General features: G+C 47.5%; 1 protein-coding gene across 1 annotated transcript in view; it reads left to right on the top strand.

Moving 5' to 3' along the window:
• The window catches only part of SND1 (staphylococcal nuclease and tudor domain containing 1), a 422,890-nt gene that overhangs the window by 319,229 nt on the left and 87,310 nt on the right, over positions 1-16,351 (top strand). The window contains exon 16 of the mRNA XM_068972577.1: positions 3,041-3,150. Coding sequence (XP_068828678.1) covers positions 3,041-3,150 — 110 coding nt within the window. The remainder of the gene's footprint in view (positions 1-3,040; positions 3,151-16,351) is intronic.

The raw sequence follows: 16,351 nt of genomic DNA on the forward strand, positions 1-16,351 counted from the left end.
CCAGCTGTTCTTGCCCTCACCTGCCTGACACAAAATGGAGTCCCCCAGTCCTGCACTCCTCCCTTGTCCAACACTGTCTGGCGAGAGCAGTCCTTGACTCCAGAAGCTGGGCTTTTTCTCAGTAGCTTTAGCGTCTGACAATCTAGGGTTCAGATTGGCTACTTGGTGACTTGGGGCCACACATCAGTTCATAGATAGTCATGGATGCTCAGTAAATGCTCATCCCCCCTGCTACCTTTACTCTCCTAGAACTTATACCTGGATTCACCTGGTTTTCAGTGTTTGGCACCTGCTCCCACTGGATAGAACCTCTCTCTGTCCTAGTAATTAGCGTCGGCTAAGCCATCCTGACCCAGACCTGAGATGCGACGTTGAGACAGGTTTTGCCTCAGAAGGGGTTAACTTCAGAAGAGGCAGGTCAGAGAGAGGGATGAGTCAGCCCGGGAGAAAGGGGAGAGTGAATGATAAAGGCAGCGATGATATTCTTGTTCTCAGGCAACTTTCCTTTCTCTTACCTGTCGGCCTGATGGGAATTGATGTGCTGGGATGTGTTTACTTTTCCCATTTGAAGGGCAAGGAGACAGCCTGGTTCAGCTTTCTCCCGTTGAAGAGCTGGAACCCAGCTCCTGGCAGGTGGAGGGGCAGCAGGACTTAGGCCCGCCTTAGCCTGTGAGTCCACATGCAATGGCTAAGGTTTGCTCACCACAGGCCCAAGAGTCTCGCCAGGAAGCTAACCTGAATCCATTTCAGCTTGACTTGTTTGCCTCCCCAGGCTCAGTGGGCCATCCTGCCTCTCCAGTTAGTCACTTGGTGATCTCCCAGGATTCAGAGAGGGCTGGCGGGGTGTGGTGCTCCCTTGAGACTTCAGAATACCCAGGCAGGGACAGGAAGAGAGTGGGGACATCTGGTCACCTAGAGTGACTCTGTGTCCTTCCGCAGCCTCACCCACAGCACCCGAGTCACGTCCCATCCAAGAGTCACAAACAAACTGAATGCTTGTTTTTGCAGTACTCTTGTTTGAGCAACAGTGTTTTACCTGTGGTTATGTGGCCAGAATAGAATGGTTTATTTTCCTCTGATAATTATAACGTTTGCTTAGTTTACACATATAAAATGGAAAGGGTTTTTAGCTGATAACATTGTGAAAGTCATGGATGGGCTAGTTTTCATTTTTCTGGAGCCCTCATCTCCTCTCAAAGTGAATCTTAGGCTTTTTGGTCCCATGAGTTTATTGATGTCTTTTTCAAAAAACCAGTTCCACTTGTCCCTTACAGCCTGGCACTAAGGTACAGGAAGGGAGAGAGGCAGCCCTGGTGGCCTTCTGCGCAGGTGGCACTCGGGCAAGACCTTCCCCGTCCTATCTCCGCCTGAGTGGGGGAATGGTCCTGGCGCCAGCTCCAGGTGCTCCCCTGCCGTGGTTCCTCTCCTGGTGCTGTGCTCCCCGTCCAGAGTTCTGTTTGACGTCATGTGTTCCTTTGCTGAGGCCTGGAGGCTTGGAGAGAAAGCGCTGTTCTTGAGCTTCTGAAAACCTGGGGTATAAACTATTACCTTTCCTCTGAGCTCCTTGACCTTGAATCTGTGCTGCGGCCAGAAACACGCGCAGCCACCTGGCTTCATCCGTAAGGGGTGTACCGTCTGTCCCAGCAGCGGTGGCCCCTGTTCTCCCAAAGACTCCCAGCAGGTGTCCACCCTACGCCACCTCCCCGAGCCAGATCGGCTGTCACTGTCCCTGAGGCTGTTTATAAATAAGAGGTCACACCTCCCAGCAGAACTGCCTATTGCGCAGGAGAGGCCAGCAGTGGTTTAGATATGGGCACTAAGTGCATCCCGCCCCCCCCATATCTTGATTATTTTCCTTTCCTAGGTCTCTAACCTAGGTCACGTTTTTGGCTTCATAATTACAGCTGCGGTTTGAATTTGGGGGAAATCTAATTCAGACATCAAAATGTGACAGAGTTCGTGGCCTGTCACAGGTGCGCACCATCAGTGATAAAAACCTGCAACATCAATGATTGAAACAAAGAGAAAGAAAACGCAGTCTGCTTTGGTTAGTGAGCACCCATATTGTATACAGTGCTGTCCTTGAGTACACAGGTGTGTGAAGGGTGAGATTCTGTCCTCAAGAATCTTGCAAGCTACTTTGTAGAATGAAAGATGACTGAGATTTTGAGCATGGGTAATTGTGTCATTGATAATACAATAATAATAGCTAAAATGTACTGAACCTTTCCATGTGTCAGGCATGTTACTAAATATTTGTCGTAATAATCTTCCCTAATTCCACCAACAGCCACGTGAAGTAGGTTTTACAAATAGGACAACTGAGGCTTTGAGTGGGCTCAGTCACTGGACTATGATCACAGATCTAATAAATGACAGCAAGGATGTGAATCCAGGTCTGTCTGGCTTCAGACACCTAATATTTCATCAAGATTCTGGTTTTTTTTTTTTTCTGTCTCCCATTCTGAATGAAATACTGATGGTGCTGTTGTCCCAAATATAGCCAGAGGACAGAGGGGGAGGCTTATTTGAAGAGGAAAATGACACCAAGTTAACACTTTTGAATTGGACGTGCAAGTCAGATAGTAAAGAGGAAATGTCTAGGCATCAGCCAGAACGGCTCTCAGGAGGCAGAATGGCTGGGGATATCAGTGTAATTTAGGTGAGAGAGCCATTTGTGTAAGTGATGGTTGAAGCAGCGAGACTATAGGCCCTTACAGAGTGAGGAGTCTACAAGGATTCATCCCACATCCTGGTGGAGTAGGGGGTGTTTCCTGAATATCTTACTTGGAACTCCCCTGGCGATCTTAATAATTTCCAGACTCTGTGACCAAGATCCCCCTCTCCACTGTTGCTGCCCTGATAGTGGTCGTTTCCCCACCTCAGGTGAACTGAACACCGCCCCTCCTACCACTTACCTGTCCGTCCTGCATTATCATCTAGCACCTATCTGGCTCCCAGAGTCAGGGGACCATTCTTGCTAAACACCAGACCTCATGGGCCCCTTTTCATCACAAATTCTTCCTTTCTCCTGACACAGGTATCGAATGCCCCAGAGGAGCCCGGAACCTCCCAGGCTTGGTGCAGGAAGGGGAGCCATTCAGTGAGGAGGCAACACTTTTCACCAAGGAGCTGGTGCTGCAGCGAGAGGTAGGACGTCTTCCAGTTGCTTCTTGGATGAGGAGGGTGGAGGGAGCGGGGCTCACTCGGTCTGGTGTTTTCCTGCAATGTCGGAGATCCGTCTGCCCCTTTCCCTGGCGCTCCGCCTTCCATGTCCATGATCGATTCCGTGTCTGCCCACATCCTGTTCCTGGAGACCTGCTTCATTGACCAGCCACCCACCAATTGCTCCTCACCCTGGGTGTCCTGGGATGCGGGGTGAACGCCGGCTGGCCCAGCCAGGATGCTGAAGCAGTGAGCCTTCTGCTTTGCGGTCTCCTCCTTGGTGAATCAGCCCAGAGCTGCCTGCCTCCAGCTGGATTTAGAAGCTTGACTAACCCTGTCAGGGGCCAATTTTCTTTGAACATTTATTTGTATCTTTGAGTAATTGCATTTTCTGTAGCGGGTTTTCTGACTTAATTTAATTGTATTTCTGTTTCTGCCTGTTGGGCTGGCTCTTGCAGGCAGGAGTGAGGCTGCTCAGCTGCCATGGTACCCATCTACCTGCTAATTTCTATCAAGTCATAGTCAACAGATCCATCTTCTTTCCAGGAGTATGCCTGTCACTCATTCTTCTAGGCGGGACACAGAAAAGGACAGTGGGAAGTGTGCTGGACTCAGGCTTAGGGTTTTAGATCTGCCTTTTTCCTTTATTTATTTATTTTTTTTTAATAATCAAATCCACAGGGTACCTCCTGCTTTAATGCAATATCATATTTCATAACATAGTGAAAAAGATTATGGGGATCTTAGAGGTTATCTTGCTCGTGGATCTTTGTAGATTCTTGGGAGCAATAGTGTGGGCTTCTTTGGGATGTTAAGTGGTACAAATACCTGTTTATAAGCTTTCACAGCTCTCATATTGATTTGAAATGTCAGTGAATATATTAAGGGTGGGTGCTTAACCTCCTTAATTGTCTCATCAGTATCACATTGCCCTCTATTTCATGTGTGGTCAGATGCATTTGTTCGTGAAGAAGCAGTCCTTATGTTGGTATGCAAAGTGTCTTTCCCTACTGTCTTGCAACTGCACAGTGCGGGCTGAATTGTTATCAATTAAAGATACCCCACTCCCCGCACGCCAGAGAAGTGTTTCCAGAATCCAGACGCTCCTGTTGTCAGTAGCTATTGACATTTTTGACCCTATAGGAATTGAGTTACAGGGGTGGATATTTTGGAATTTCCCTCCTGCAATATCCCCTTTGAATAAGGAACTGCAGAACTGTTTCATGTTGGAATAAGCAGGTGAGTCCACTCAAGGTCATGACTTGAAGACTTCACATAGGGAGCAGGAACAAAGGTTGGTTGGTTGGTTATGCTTTAGATGGGGAAGGAAGTCCGCTCCCTGGGCTGCCTGAGACATTTGTTGGTAACATCCTCATCACTTACTCTCTTAGTCATGGTTCTGTTCATTTCTCACCAGTATCCTCTTCCTGTTGTTTCACATCTTCTAAAGGTGCTTTCCCTTTTCTTTTTCAACTCTTGTTTCCCTAGCCACTTTTCTTCCTGATCATGTTTCTGGCCCGCTGGTGATATCCAAAAACACAGGGGGGTCAAAGAGAATACTGACCACTGAAAGGAGTGAGTGGCCCAAAGCTCTTCTGCTGTCTCATGGTTATTATCACCTTACCTTTGTCTGTGTACTTGCTGATATTTGATTGTTGAAAAAGCTAAAGCATTTTCCCCATCTTCTTTGGTGCCCCTGGCATCCTCAGTCTTATCCACGGTTGATATTGATCTTTCTTAGTTGGAGTGTCCCAATCTTTCATAGCTGTAAGTTGGGGATTCTCGACAGAGAGCCTTTCCACATTTTCTTAGCCGCTTGGATGATCGTCGGGCTGACGGGTTTGAAAGGTCTTTATGCAGAGGAAAGACAAGTATGGCCTAAACAGAGGATGACTTGGGATTCTGACTAAAGGAACCAGTTACAGCCTATTCTGGGCAGTTTCCTTCATAGTATATGAAAACTCCTTTCTGAACGGCATAGGAATGAAGAGGGGTTTTTGTTTTGTTATAGGTTTGTTCACTAACTTTTGCCTGTATAGTATCCTCGTTTTTATTTCAGGAGTTGTCCTGGGGAGAGTTTCTCTTTGCCATCTTCCCCTTACCCCACAAGAATGTAGAAAAGCCCACCGGATTGGTCCTCAAGTGTAGAGGTCCTTCCCACCCTTAGGAGAAGGGCCATGTGGTTGCCTGGGTGGCTGAGCATGGGACCACAGACGTGCACTGCACGTAACTCTCACCTTCAAGGCAGTGTCCACTGAAGACTTCATTCCAGGAACTCTTCAGGGGCCAAACTGCTGCTGTGATGGCCGCAGGCGAATGGGTTCTCTCACCTCCTGCCTGTTCCCTTGGTAATCACGTTTAGCTCAGTAAAACAGGTGTGGTGATGCGATTGTCCTTGACCCTACCACATCCCCTTTATTTATATATATATATGTTCTATTATTTTAATTTGGGCCAGCAGCCCTCCAGCCCTTGCCTACCTTCCCCAGTCACTACAAGTCTGATCTCAGAAAGGAGCAGCACTCGGGTCTTACGTTGATTTCACAGCACCTCCTGGGCCTCATGTGTGACCCCACAGAGGGAGGCATGGCCATCGAGCTGGACTCAGGAACCCAGAGACTGCCTTGAGAAGGATGTGAAGCAGGGGAGAGACTGTGTAATAAACACCCTAGCAGGGAGCAGACAGAAAGCTCAAGTATGGGGCACCTTGCCCTGAAAACTGTCTCCTTACTTATGAGATGCACTGTCTTACCTTTGGGTTGATGGGGCAGGAAGTGCTGCCTGTCTCTTTCCCAGTTTCGGGTGGAGACAGACTTGCAGTTTTTGCATCCCATATCCTCTTGTGGAGCCTGCACTGTCGCACACAAGACCCCTCTCATTTCAGCCAGCCCCCATTATCTTGAGACCTGAACGCCCTGGTTTGCCAAAATGTGTTTTTACAATGACGCTCGTCAGGAGAGAGTGCCTGGCATTTTTCGCCATCACACAGCTCATTTTCCTGAGTGTCTCCCTGCCATCTCTCGTTGCCTTTCTTCTTTTTTTCCATCTTTCTTCATGGCCCTTCTCCTCAGCCATTGGTTCCTCTTGGCATTTGTTCCTTTCCCTGAGTCGGGAGCCTGGCGGGACTGTTCAGGTCAATGGTCTGGGTGTCCTGGTGGTGCTGCCAGCTTCAGGGCATTAACTGTAGGCTAGACACCATGTTGTTACCTGGTTTTCTTTGTGACCTGGAAGGCCACAGCAGCCCAGGAACTCTCAAAGGACTTCAGCTGTTCTTCCCAGCCTCACTCATTTGGTGTAGAGCAGGGGTGGGCAAGCCCTGCCCACTGCCAGTTTTGTAAGTAAAGCTTTTTTGAAACACAGCCACACTGACCTTTTTACATACTGTCTATGGGTCCTTGCATGTTATAACAGCAAAGTTGACTGGTTCCAACAGTATATATGGTCCCCAAAGCCTAGAATATTTACTATCTGTCTTTTTATCAAACATGTGTGCTGACTGTACTACACAGGTTTTGCTGGGTTGGGTTTAAATGGCTGAGTGTAGCCCTGAAAATGGATTTGTTCTCATGTCCCCTGCCTTTGATGCTGGACCACTTCTGGGTCACACAACATGAGATCATTGTGTCCCACTGGACGACATGTGCTTGGTAACGCCCCCTCTGCCAGGCACCCCCCACCCCCCAAATACAGCTGCCTCTTTCAGGCAATTCCCTGCCACGTTGCCAAGGACAGGAAGATCCGGTGTAATTTCCCAGATGGAGAACTGTGCCCATTGCTAGCATCTTCCCAGAAGTAGTGGTGAGAGAGAGCATTAGATAACCAACCAGCTTACAAGTGCAAACTCCAAGGTTTTCACACTCCAGTTATCTTGTGGTCCTGGGTACGTGATTCTTTCCTGCCTTGGCATTGCTGTCTAAAACATTGATCCAGCAATCCCAGATCATCCTCTTCTTTCTGAGGCCCTTCCTGTGAGTTAAACAGTCATTGGGGAATCTCTCCACACCTTTGTGTCAGAAGGCCAGCGAGCTAGCTCTCACTCACTCACCCGCTGCTGCCGCCGCTGCAGCAGGAGAACCTACACTGTTAGAGAGGGGACCAGAAGGTATTATTAAAGGAGATCAGCACCACAATTGAACCCTCTTCACAGTTCCCGGCTGTAGGAAGGCGGTTCCCAGGGGGATGGGGGCATCATTTCCAAGGCCTTTCTGAATGACCCCTTTGTCCTGAGCTCTCCGAAATTGCCCTTTGCTGCTGCCTAGAAAATGACATCCTCATGCTGGAGAGTAAGCCGAAAGCTCCGGCTGCTGCCCTGACCTATTTCCCTTTTTCCTGCCAGCATCCACAGGGAGGCTGTCCTCCATAGGGAGCTCATTCTGCAGGCTGCAGTGGCCAGGGCTTAGACCTGGATTCCCTCCCTCCCACTACCCCTGCTTTAAAAAAAAAAAAAATAGAAAAATACACAGAAGCATCGCAAGCAACTGTTGCTGTTTGAAGAGCAAGTATTTATGTTTCAGATAAACGTGGGCTCGGCATTGAATATTGGTGTCTTATTTACAGAGGGGTTTGTCTGGGAAAGAATACTTCATTAAAAGGAAAGTGGTTCCTTCTCCTTTCTTTTAGCACCAAATGTACTGTGTCTGGTCTGAAAAGGGTAAACCAGTCTAAGCAGTTCACCGCTGGTCAAAATAGTGTTTTCCCTCATGCCCTGTCTTTCCCCAAAGTTCTTGGTACCTGCCCTCTCGCCCTTCTTTTCCCGTCTGTCCATGCAGGCCCCCTCCCTGTCCAGGAGACAAATGTAGGAAGGAACAGTAGCCACGTTACTTCTCTGGATCAAAACGATGAGGATGGTTCAAGCCACAGGAAGTCCACCAGGGTGGAGGATACCCACTGCTCTCCAGCTCTTATCAGTGCCTTACCCCTTGGTAGCCCTCACTGAGCCGGAAAGAATAACCTGCTGGGAAAGCAAGCCAGCCATCCAGCAATGTTGCACTTACTTATACAAAGACACCCTATTCTAGATTATCTCTACCACTGCCCAGGAAAGAGCAAAGACAGCAAGGCCAGCTTTCTAAACACCTCTGTTATCCCCCAAGGCATTAAAGGCTATTTGGAGGGCTGAGGTGTTTTCTCACCTCCCCCACACATTCTTGACAGTTCATCACCCACCAGGGGTCTTTCCTTTTTTTTTTTTTTCAATTAATTTAAGGCTATTTTCTTTGATGGGGGCTCAAGTAAAGATTTTCTGTCTTAATAGTGATCAATTTTATATAGCATTTTCTAGTGTAAAAGCACTTTCTTATATAATACTTTGTTTTAATGTCACAGCAAACCTATAAGAAAAATATTATCCCCAGATTTACAATTCTAGAAACTAAGATGTAGAGTGAACTGCCTCTATTTACAGAGCTTATTGTAAGACAAATATCAAAACCAAAATTCAAATGTCTGCATTCCCAGATGAGTGTTTTTTCTCCCCAAATTTTGCCAGTTTTGCTATTATAAGGTGGTTATTCTTTTTAGCTGTGTTGTATATTCCTCAGCCTTCAAATATCTGGAACTAATAAATTTGTAAAGGATCTGCCTGGAGGTCCAACACTGGTTGAGTGGTCAGAGTCTCTGAGTCTGACTCTGGGGGCTCACAACTGCAGAGGGGCCATGCCTTCCGGAATTACTGACTCTCCTTTTGTCATAGTTCTTGTATCGTTTAGCTGCTTGATTCCTGCTTCATCCTTTGTTTGGCCTTAGTGGGCCTTAATTTTTGTATAATTTCTCGCTGACTTGCCTTGCTTCATATCAGTTTGATCACGTATGTCCATATTTCTATCTTTAACCTTTCTCAAAAGATGCATCGTTTATAAAAATGTAACTCCCCATTGCCTCTGGGATGCAATTTAATCTCCTTAGTTTACATGTATCTTTGATAACCTCTGAACTTCAGGTATCTCCACTATTTGTTTCAATCTGCACCTCATCATAACTGACATTATAATTCATGATTCCCCATATGTAACATTTCATTCCATATCTCCCATCCGTGAGGTCAACTTAAGCTCTCCACCCAGTATATCAACCACCCCCTTCTTTTGCTCTCTTATTCCCATCTGTCCGTCCAGATATACCCCCTTCTCTCTCTTTAGTGCTCCCTGGATCTCTCAGGCTGAGCAGATGGCTTTCCTTCAGTCCCCAGAGTGCTGTGTCCATACAGACATCTGTCATATACTGGCCAGTGATGTTCAAGTGATCTATGTTGGTCTCCCCACCAAACTGTTAGCTCCTCAAGGACAAGAAGGAAAGGAAATGGCAGAAGGAGAAGGAAATGGCAGCCCACTCCAGTATTCTTGCCTGGAAAATCCCATGGATGGCGGAGCCTGGTAGTCTACCGTCCAAGGGGTCGCAAAGAATCAGACACGACTGAGCGACTTCACTTCTTCACAAGGACAAGAATCATGCTTTCTGCCTTTGTGTTCTTGTATCTTGCCTCATGTGTGAGAGCATTTCAACTGATAAATGTTCATTAAATCAACTCATTGATTCCCTGTGACCTAATTCTAGAGACTGGGAAGAAGGCCTGTTCTTGTCTCTTCTGGTTCTTCGGAAAAGCTCTCTAAGCTTAACATTTGTACGGTGGAGAGGAAGTCTTTGGCGTATTGAGGTTGGACATACAGCTGCTAATTTAGGATCTTCTCATAGAAAAAGTCCATTACTCAGACCTGACTGTGTGCTTTCTAGGGGACTCTGACCTCCTTTGGTCTCCCCGTCTGACAGATAGGGTAATGAGATAATGGTATTTGAGTGTTTTTTTTGTTTGTTTTGCTTTTAATTCCAGTGTTCAAATAGAAAGCATTATGTCCTTCCCCACTCTCCTAAGAGATGCTGCTTGTCTCTTTCCCTCCCTGGTGGTTTCCATCCTCTGCTTTTGTTGATCTAACTGCTAACTGAGGTGAAGGGTTTATTTTGAAGTTCATATTTCTGTTCAGGGATAGGCTGTTAGCACCATGTGAATACCAGGCTGCCCACTTACAGCCCCTTCACTTATGGGCTCTGACTCTTGCCAAATTATCTCTAAAAGCTCTAGGAGGAGGGCCCTCAATTCCCGTTCTAGTCCCATTCAATGAAAATGGCATCAAAATAAAAGAGGTGAGGCTAAATATAATGAAGAATGTCACATTGCCCTTTTCTCCCTCCACCCCCACCCCCCACCCCCCACCCCCCACCGGCTTTTAAACTCCTTGGGAGCCAGTCACCAGTTGCCTTCCCCAAGCAAACTCGGCAGCGTGCACTGGCGGGAGCCAGCAGTGTGCTGGCTCCAGTGGGATTCCTCTCAGCAAAGCTGCTGGCTCAGCTGGCTGTTGTCTGTTTCCCTGTTCTTCTGCCTGGAACTTTCACAGCTAGTCAAGCATAGAATTGCATCCATTCTTCTGAAATAGCTGCTGGGCCTAATTCTTCATTGGCTTGGCCAAGATCCTATTACCTGTAATTATGTCATACGGCCTGACTGGTATAGGTTTGATAGGCCTCACTGACCTCCAGAGGCTAGTGTTTGCATCCCAGGCTGGCTGTTGGGATGGCGGGGTGGGGTGCAGAATAAAAGTTAGGTCCACAAGAGATGCGGCCTCCTTATAGCCTCTATGTGGGATATATATATGCGTGTGTGGGAAGCTCTCAAGGATGCCATTGTATCTCAGGGAAGAAAATCCTTTTCAGTAGAGAGACTCTTCCTTTCCCTGGATAACAACGGGTCCTTACTATGGTGAACTCTTCCTTGATAAACTTCTCTGGTTTTTTTTGCCACTTTAGTTGGGTTTTTCTTACTGTTCCTTCCAGTGCAAGAAAATTAGAGGTGTAGACCTAACAAATTGTTTCCTCCAGAAATAGAAGCCTTGGCAATGCTAGGGCAGTCCCTGGCACTGGTTTTTCCTTTCCATCTTTAGTCGAACCCAGATCAGTCCCAGAGTAAAGATGTGAAAGGCTCAAACATGACTTCCTCTTGCATCTTTCTGCTGCAATAGTCCATAGTCCTTACTTTGAACCTTATCTAAATTGAGGCTTGGAAGTGAGTTATAGTGGGCAGTGATTGCCACTGGAGAATGCATTTACTGGTTCACTAACAGATTATCACTACAAACATAAGGTCGTGAAAATCCTTCAAACAGCCTTGCTAAGCAGAACCCCTGCCACCTATGGTATTTGATACTATCTGCCTGCCTGACATAAAATGATGTTCTTTATGAGCCATCCCTGTGGAACACAGCTATTGCCAGGCACGTTCAGCCTCCTGGTCTGCCTTCTGTAGAGCTATGGAGAGCCTCTGGCCTGGAACAAATGGAGAGTTGCTATCAGGAGGTAAGAGACTGCTGGGCTCCTGAGAGGGAAAAGTGCTGGTGAGCTGAGTGACATTTATTTTAATTTAGATTTCTCTTACCTCTTCAATCATCCTGGGGGTTCACTGCTTCTAAGCTTTGGTTGCATTTCTCTTTTAAAAAAAAAAAAAAGGTGGCATGGGATAGGGGGGCGAGTAACATTCTTAATGACAAAGGGCTAAAGAAAAGGGACTTGGAATTAGCGTTTTTCAGGTGAAATCCCGTCTATGAAGTCTGTCCACTTCTCTCTGGAAGCCTCATTTGGGAAATAGTTCTGTTTCATTCATATCTCTTGACCAGCACGTTGTGTTCACTTTCCACACAAGAGATGGCCTTGTGCAGATTTGCCCTGTTTCCAGAAGAACTTCACCTCAGACCCTGACACCTTGGGCCATGCCCAAGTAGACCTGAGTGTGAGCCTTCAAGCTGGCATGTTCAGGGGTCTTCAGGCCTCACACCTCCCTGTTCTGATGGTCCTAACTATTCCCAGACACACCCACTGCCTGAATGTTCATCATTTCTCCTTGGAATTATATGATTCAACTGATGCCATTTTAAAGCCCGTCTCCTCATAGACAATAGCAGGACTGTCCACAGAGAGGAAGCAGCTTGTGGGTTGCATTTGCTCTCCAGGTAGTATCGGTACTAACGTTCTAGCATTTCACATGCGATTCCCCCCAGGGCATAGCCCTGACTGCTCTGATGGATGAGCCAATCTCAACACCACCCTCTTCTTGCCTTTAGCACGCCCACTCCCTGTGTCTATTGCCAAGGACTGGACGAGATCCTACGGGTTCCAAACCTGGCTTTAGTGATGAACTTCCCACTTGCCACTCCACCCGTGACCGTTTCTGGTCAGCTGAACTTAAATGGATTTTGAAAATGAAAGTGACCAATGGTCTGTTATGAAACGCGGTGATGCATGAAATAAGATTATGAGCAAGCTTGAGAATTAACAGCAGAGATCCCCTAACCTGGTCTGAACAGCATGTCTCACATATTCAGCAAGGATAAGCTCATTCTTTAGACCCATCTCCTGAACACTGAAGGACATCTTTCCCTTCTTGGCCATTTAACAAAGACTGCTAGTAACGTGCAGAGTCAGACCTGGGTGCTCATTCCAGCTTCACCATTTATTGTACAACCTTGGACATGATCCTTAGCGCCTCTAAAACCTGGGCAGTCTCGGTGAGTAATAGATTCTATTATCAGTATCAGTATTCAATAGAATTCAGTAACCCCAGTGGTGCCTGAGGGGTTGTGCAGTGCAGCCATCCTACTAAACCTAAGCCCTTACCTCTCTGGGTACCTCTCCATAGGGTTACCATGGATATAATGGATATTTGCAGTGTGCCCAGCACTGGTGCCCTGGTAGATAGGAGATTTCTCAGTGACCAACAGCTCACGACATCTTTTATATTGTTCACGAGAATTCTTACCGAGTTGAGCTAAATCTAGGATTGGAACCTCACTGAGGACAAACCACCATAGCCAAGGCAGGCAGGATGGACTGGACACAGGCCTGTGTGTTGGGAGCATTTAAGTAGAATCAGGGGTCAGCCAGTCTCTTTTCTATAAAGAAAAGTCTGGGTCTCTTTGCTACTGCTTCCACATCCTCCTGCAAATTAGAACAACTTCTTCCAGGCAGCATTGTGTGCAGTGGAAACACTAATGCTCAGAAGTCCTAAACCTACAAACAGAGCCTCTTCTCAACTTGACTGTGGACCAAAGATAAGCCACCTGTCACCAGCAGGGGAACCTGCTGCTGCTGCTAAGTCACTTCATTCGTGTCCAACTCTGTGCGACCCCATAGACGGCAGCCCACTAGGCTCCTCCATCCCTGGGATTCTCCAGGCAAGAACACTGGAGTGGGCTGCCATTTCCTTCTCCAATGCATGAAAGTGAAAAATGAAAGTCGTGCCTGACTCTTAGCGACCCCACAGACTGCAGCCTACCAGGCTCCTCCATCCATGGGGTTTGCCAGGCAAGAGTACTGGAGTGGATTGTCATTGCCTTCTCTGGCAGGGAAAGCTAGGGCTCCACATATGTCATATGGACATCTAAGAAGCAGTGGCTTGAGGAACCGTGCCATGCACCCCAACTGCCTTGGGGTATTTGGAGAGTGATCTGCCATGCTTTCTCTGCTTATACTGGACTCTGACCTTACTCATTTCCCAGTGTCACTGGGACTCGAAAATGAGGGCTTTCAGGAGGACTTATTTGAGCCTGGCTGGTCCATGCTTCCTTATGCTCTGATGTAGCAGTGGTGTTTTTTGGCTCCATATCACCTTACCATGACCATAGTCGTCTGACTGCCGTGAGTTTATCTTTGATCTGGGTAAAGTTGGAGGGTTAGAAGAGAGTGGAATGCCAGGCAGGAGCTCTGAAGAAAGATCCAGGCATTATCCAGGATTGAAAGGGACAAGAAAAGGACCCACGACAAGTCCTTTGGGACATTGAGTGCACCAAGAACAAAAGCTGTCCATTGAACCAGGAATGAGAAGTGAATGTGAAGCTGCACAGTGAAACTGTGCCATTTTTCATTCCAGGTTAGCCTAATGCCTTCCCCTTCTCCCTCTCCCTTCTCTTGATGCAATGGATTTCCTTGTAACAGTTACCAGAAAAGGATCTTGGCACTGAACGTATACCTAGAGGTGGAAGATCATGCAAATGAGACCGGCAGGTCCGTCCTTCCCCGCCAGAGCCTTCCATAGGCCACTGCACTTCAGAATCTCTCCAGTGCTTGCAGCGCTGGGCGGCCATTGCTGCTCCAGTTAAATCAGTCTAAAACTACTGACCCAGGGTTTTTATAGCAGTGCTGCAACGTTACATGAGGAGATGCAACACATAGTCCATTACCACTGATTGGATATGGATTTTTGGCCTGGCCACTTGCCACTTGGTAATTTTAGAATAGGGTCACTTTCGGAGTTGGAAGATGCCTTGTAGGAGGATACTGGTGTTTGCTAAATAGTTGTTTCTTATCTTCATGCCCCCTTACAACCCCGCTCTCACTCCTGCGGGTGGGGCCGGCTGTCTCTCTTGTCTGCCTGGCAGAGTTGGCCAGGGCTCATCCTTCATCCGCTTACAGGGCTGCAGACGTGGCCGTTTGTAAACGCCCAGGGTGCACTTAACCACCTCCTCTTCCTAATCTCAGCACTTCCACTCTAAACACATCAGCAGCTTTGTAACTTGCATTCTATTTTGCTTTATGTTGTGGGCCTTCAGGTATTTGTGGGAGGAAGGTGGGGAGACTGGCGAACTGTGTTGTCACTGATTTCGAAATTATACAATCCCAGCCTGAGTCACTGTCCCTGGAGAATCATGCCAAGAGCTCTCGGCAGGGCTCTTGCTGCTTTCACGCATGGCTTTTTATGGTTGGGTTCTGCTCTGTATTTGCCATGTGACTGCCTGCCAGCCTTGGTTTCACCATCTGCAGAATGGGAGCACTTAACCTTGTTCCACCTGGAGAATGCTGAAAGGCATGGGGTGAGGTTCCTGGGGAGTCCCCAGTTATTCCTATGTATGTAGAAAAGGATTGCCAGGCCCCCAATGACAGATAACCACCCACAAGCTGAGGCCACTCTGTGACCTGGAGAGGGACCTCTGATCATACAGTTTTTTCCTTCATCTGCCTCTGAACAGTTAGACCCAGTGGATGAAAGAAGAGGACTGTTGTTCCTGACCCTGAGGTCTGACCATCTTTGACCTCATTGAGCCACCCTTGGGTAGAATTTCCCGTTTCCCTCTGCCATGCCATCTGTCTGTTACATTGCCCCTTTCTTGACATGACTTTGATTCCAGTAAGCACTGCTTCCTAGACAGCAGCTGTCCCCAAGTACTGAAGTGTTCTCAGTTCTTCTTAAAGCCAGCTGGGTGGTCCAAGTCCTGAGACTCAGACAGTCCATGTGTGTCTTCCTGTTATGGGTTGATATCCCTGTCTGTGATACCAGCGTACCCTGTTCTCTGCTTCACGGGGAAAGACTTTTCACATATAAATAACATCGTCAAGCCCGTCTGCACACAATCCCAGGATCCAGATCTAGCCTCTTGCCTTCTGATCTTTTTGACAAATCTTTCAGCCCAGAGTGTTTCAAAGGTCAGGCCTGAACCCCAGAAGCCATCATTTTTGTCATTATCAAGTATGATAACATATGTAACATTATGTAACATGCAGACTGGTTTCAACTTTATCTGCTGCCTGTCTAGTTTTGTTTTTTTGGTTTTTTTTGGCCAGTTGACCCAGACATGGAGTTAGTACATTGAAGCCAGAGTTTATTCTTGAAGCATTGATTCTTGCTTCCCCATTCCGAATTGTAGTCAGCTGCAGAGGTAACCTAGCCAGACACCACTGGAGAATGGCAGCGTCAGAAATTCATGAGACCTTGGGATCCACAGCACCTCTCAACTCACAGACTTGAGGCCTCCTGTCAGGAGGAGCCGTGTGGCTTCCTGTTCCCTGATGAGGCCTACCAAGCGTGTGAGGTGTAGAGGGAGCCCCAAGGCCACTCTCCCCGGCAGCGCTGCTGGGGTGAGGCAGGGCCCTTGTTGACACATTTGTGTGTGTCCCGAGCACCCATTACGCCCCTTGACAGGAAGACCACCTCCCGGGAAGCCCTGCTTTCTCCCGCTGCCCAGACTTCTTCCATCTGTCCTTCTTCTCTCTCTCCTTCACCCTCCCCTGGTGTTTCTGTAATTTGTACAGTATCGTTGGAAGTGTTGAAGAGATCAATAGCAATTCACCTTTTCCTTCATTGATTAAGGTGGCGGCAAGGAAAAATGGCAGGCAGTCCCAATTCATTTATCATGAGCGATCTCTTTCCTAC

This window comes from Capricornis sumatraensis, chromosome 5 (genome assembly GCF_032405125.1).
Source record: "Capricornis sumatraensis isolate serow.1 chromosome 5, serow.2, whole genome shotgun sequence".
Lineage (NCBI taxonomy): Eukaryota > Metazoa > Chordata > Mammalia > Artiodactyla > Bovidae > Capricornis > Capricornis sumatraensis.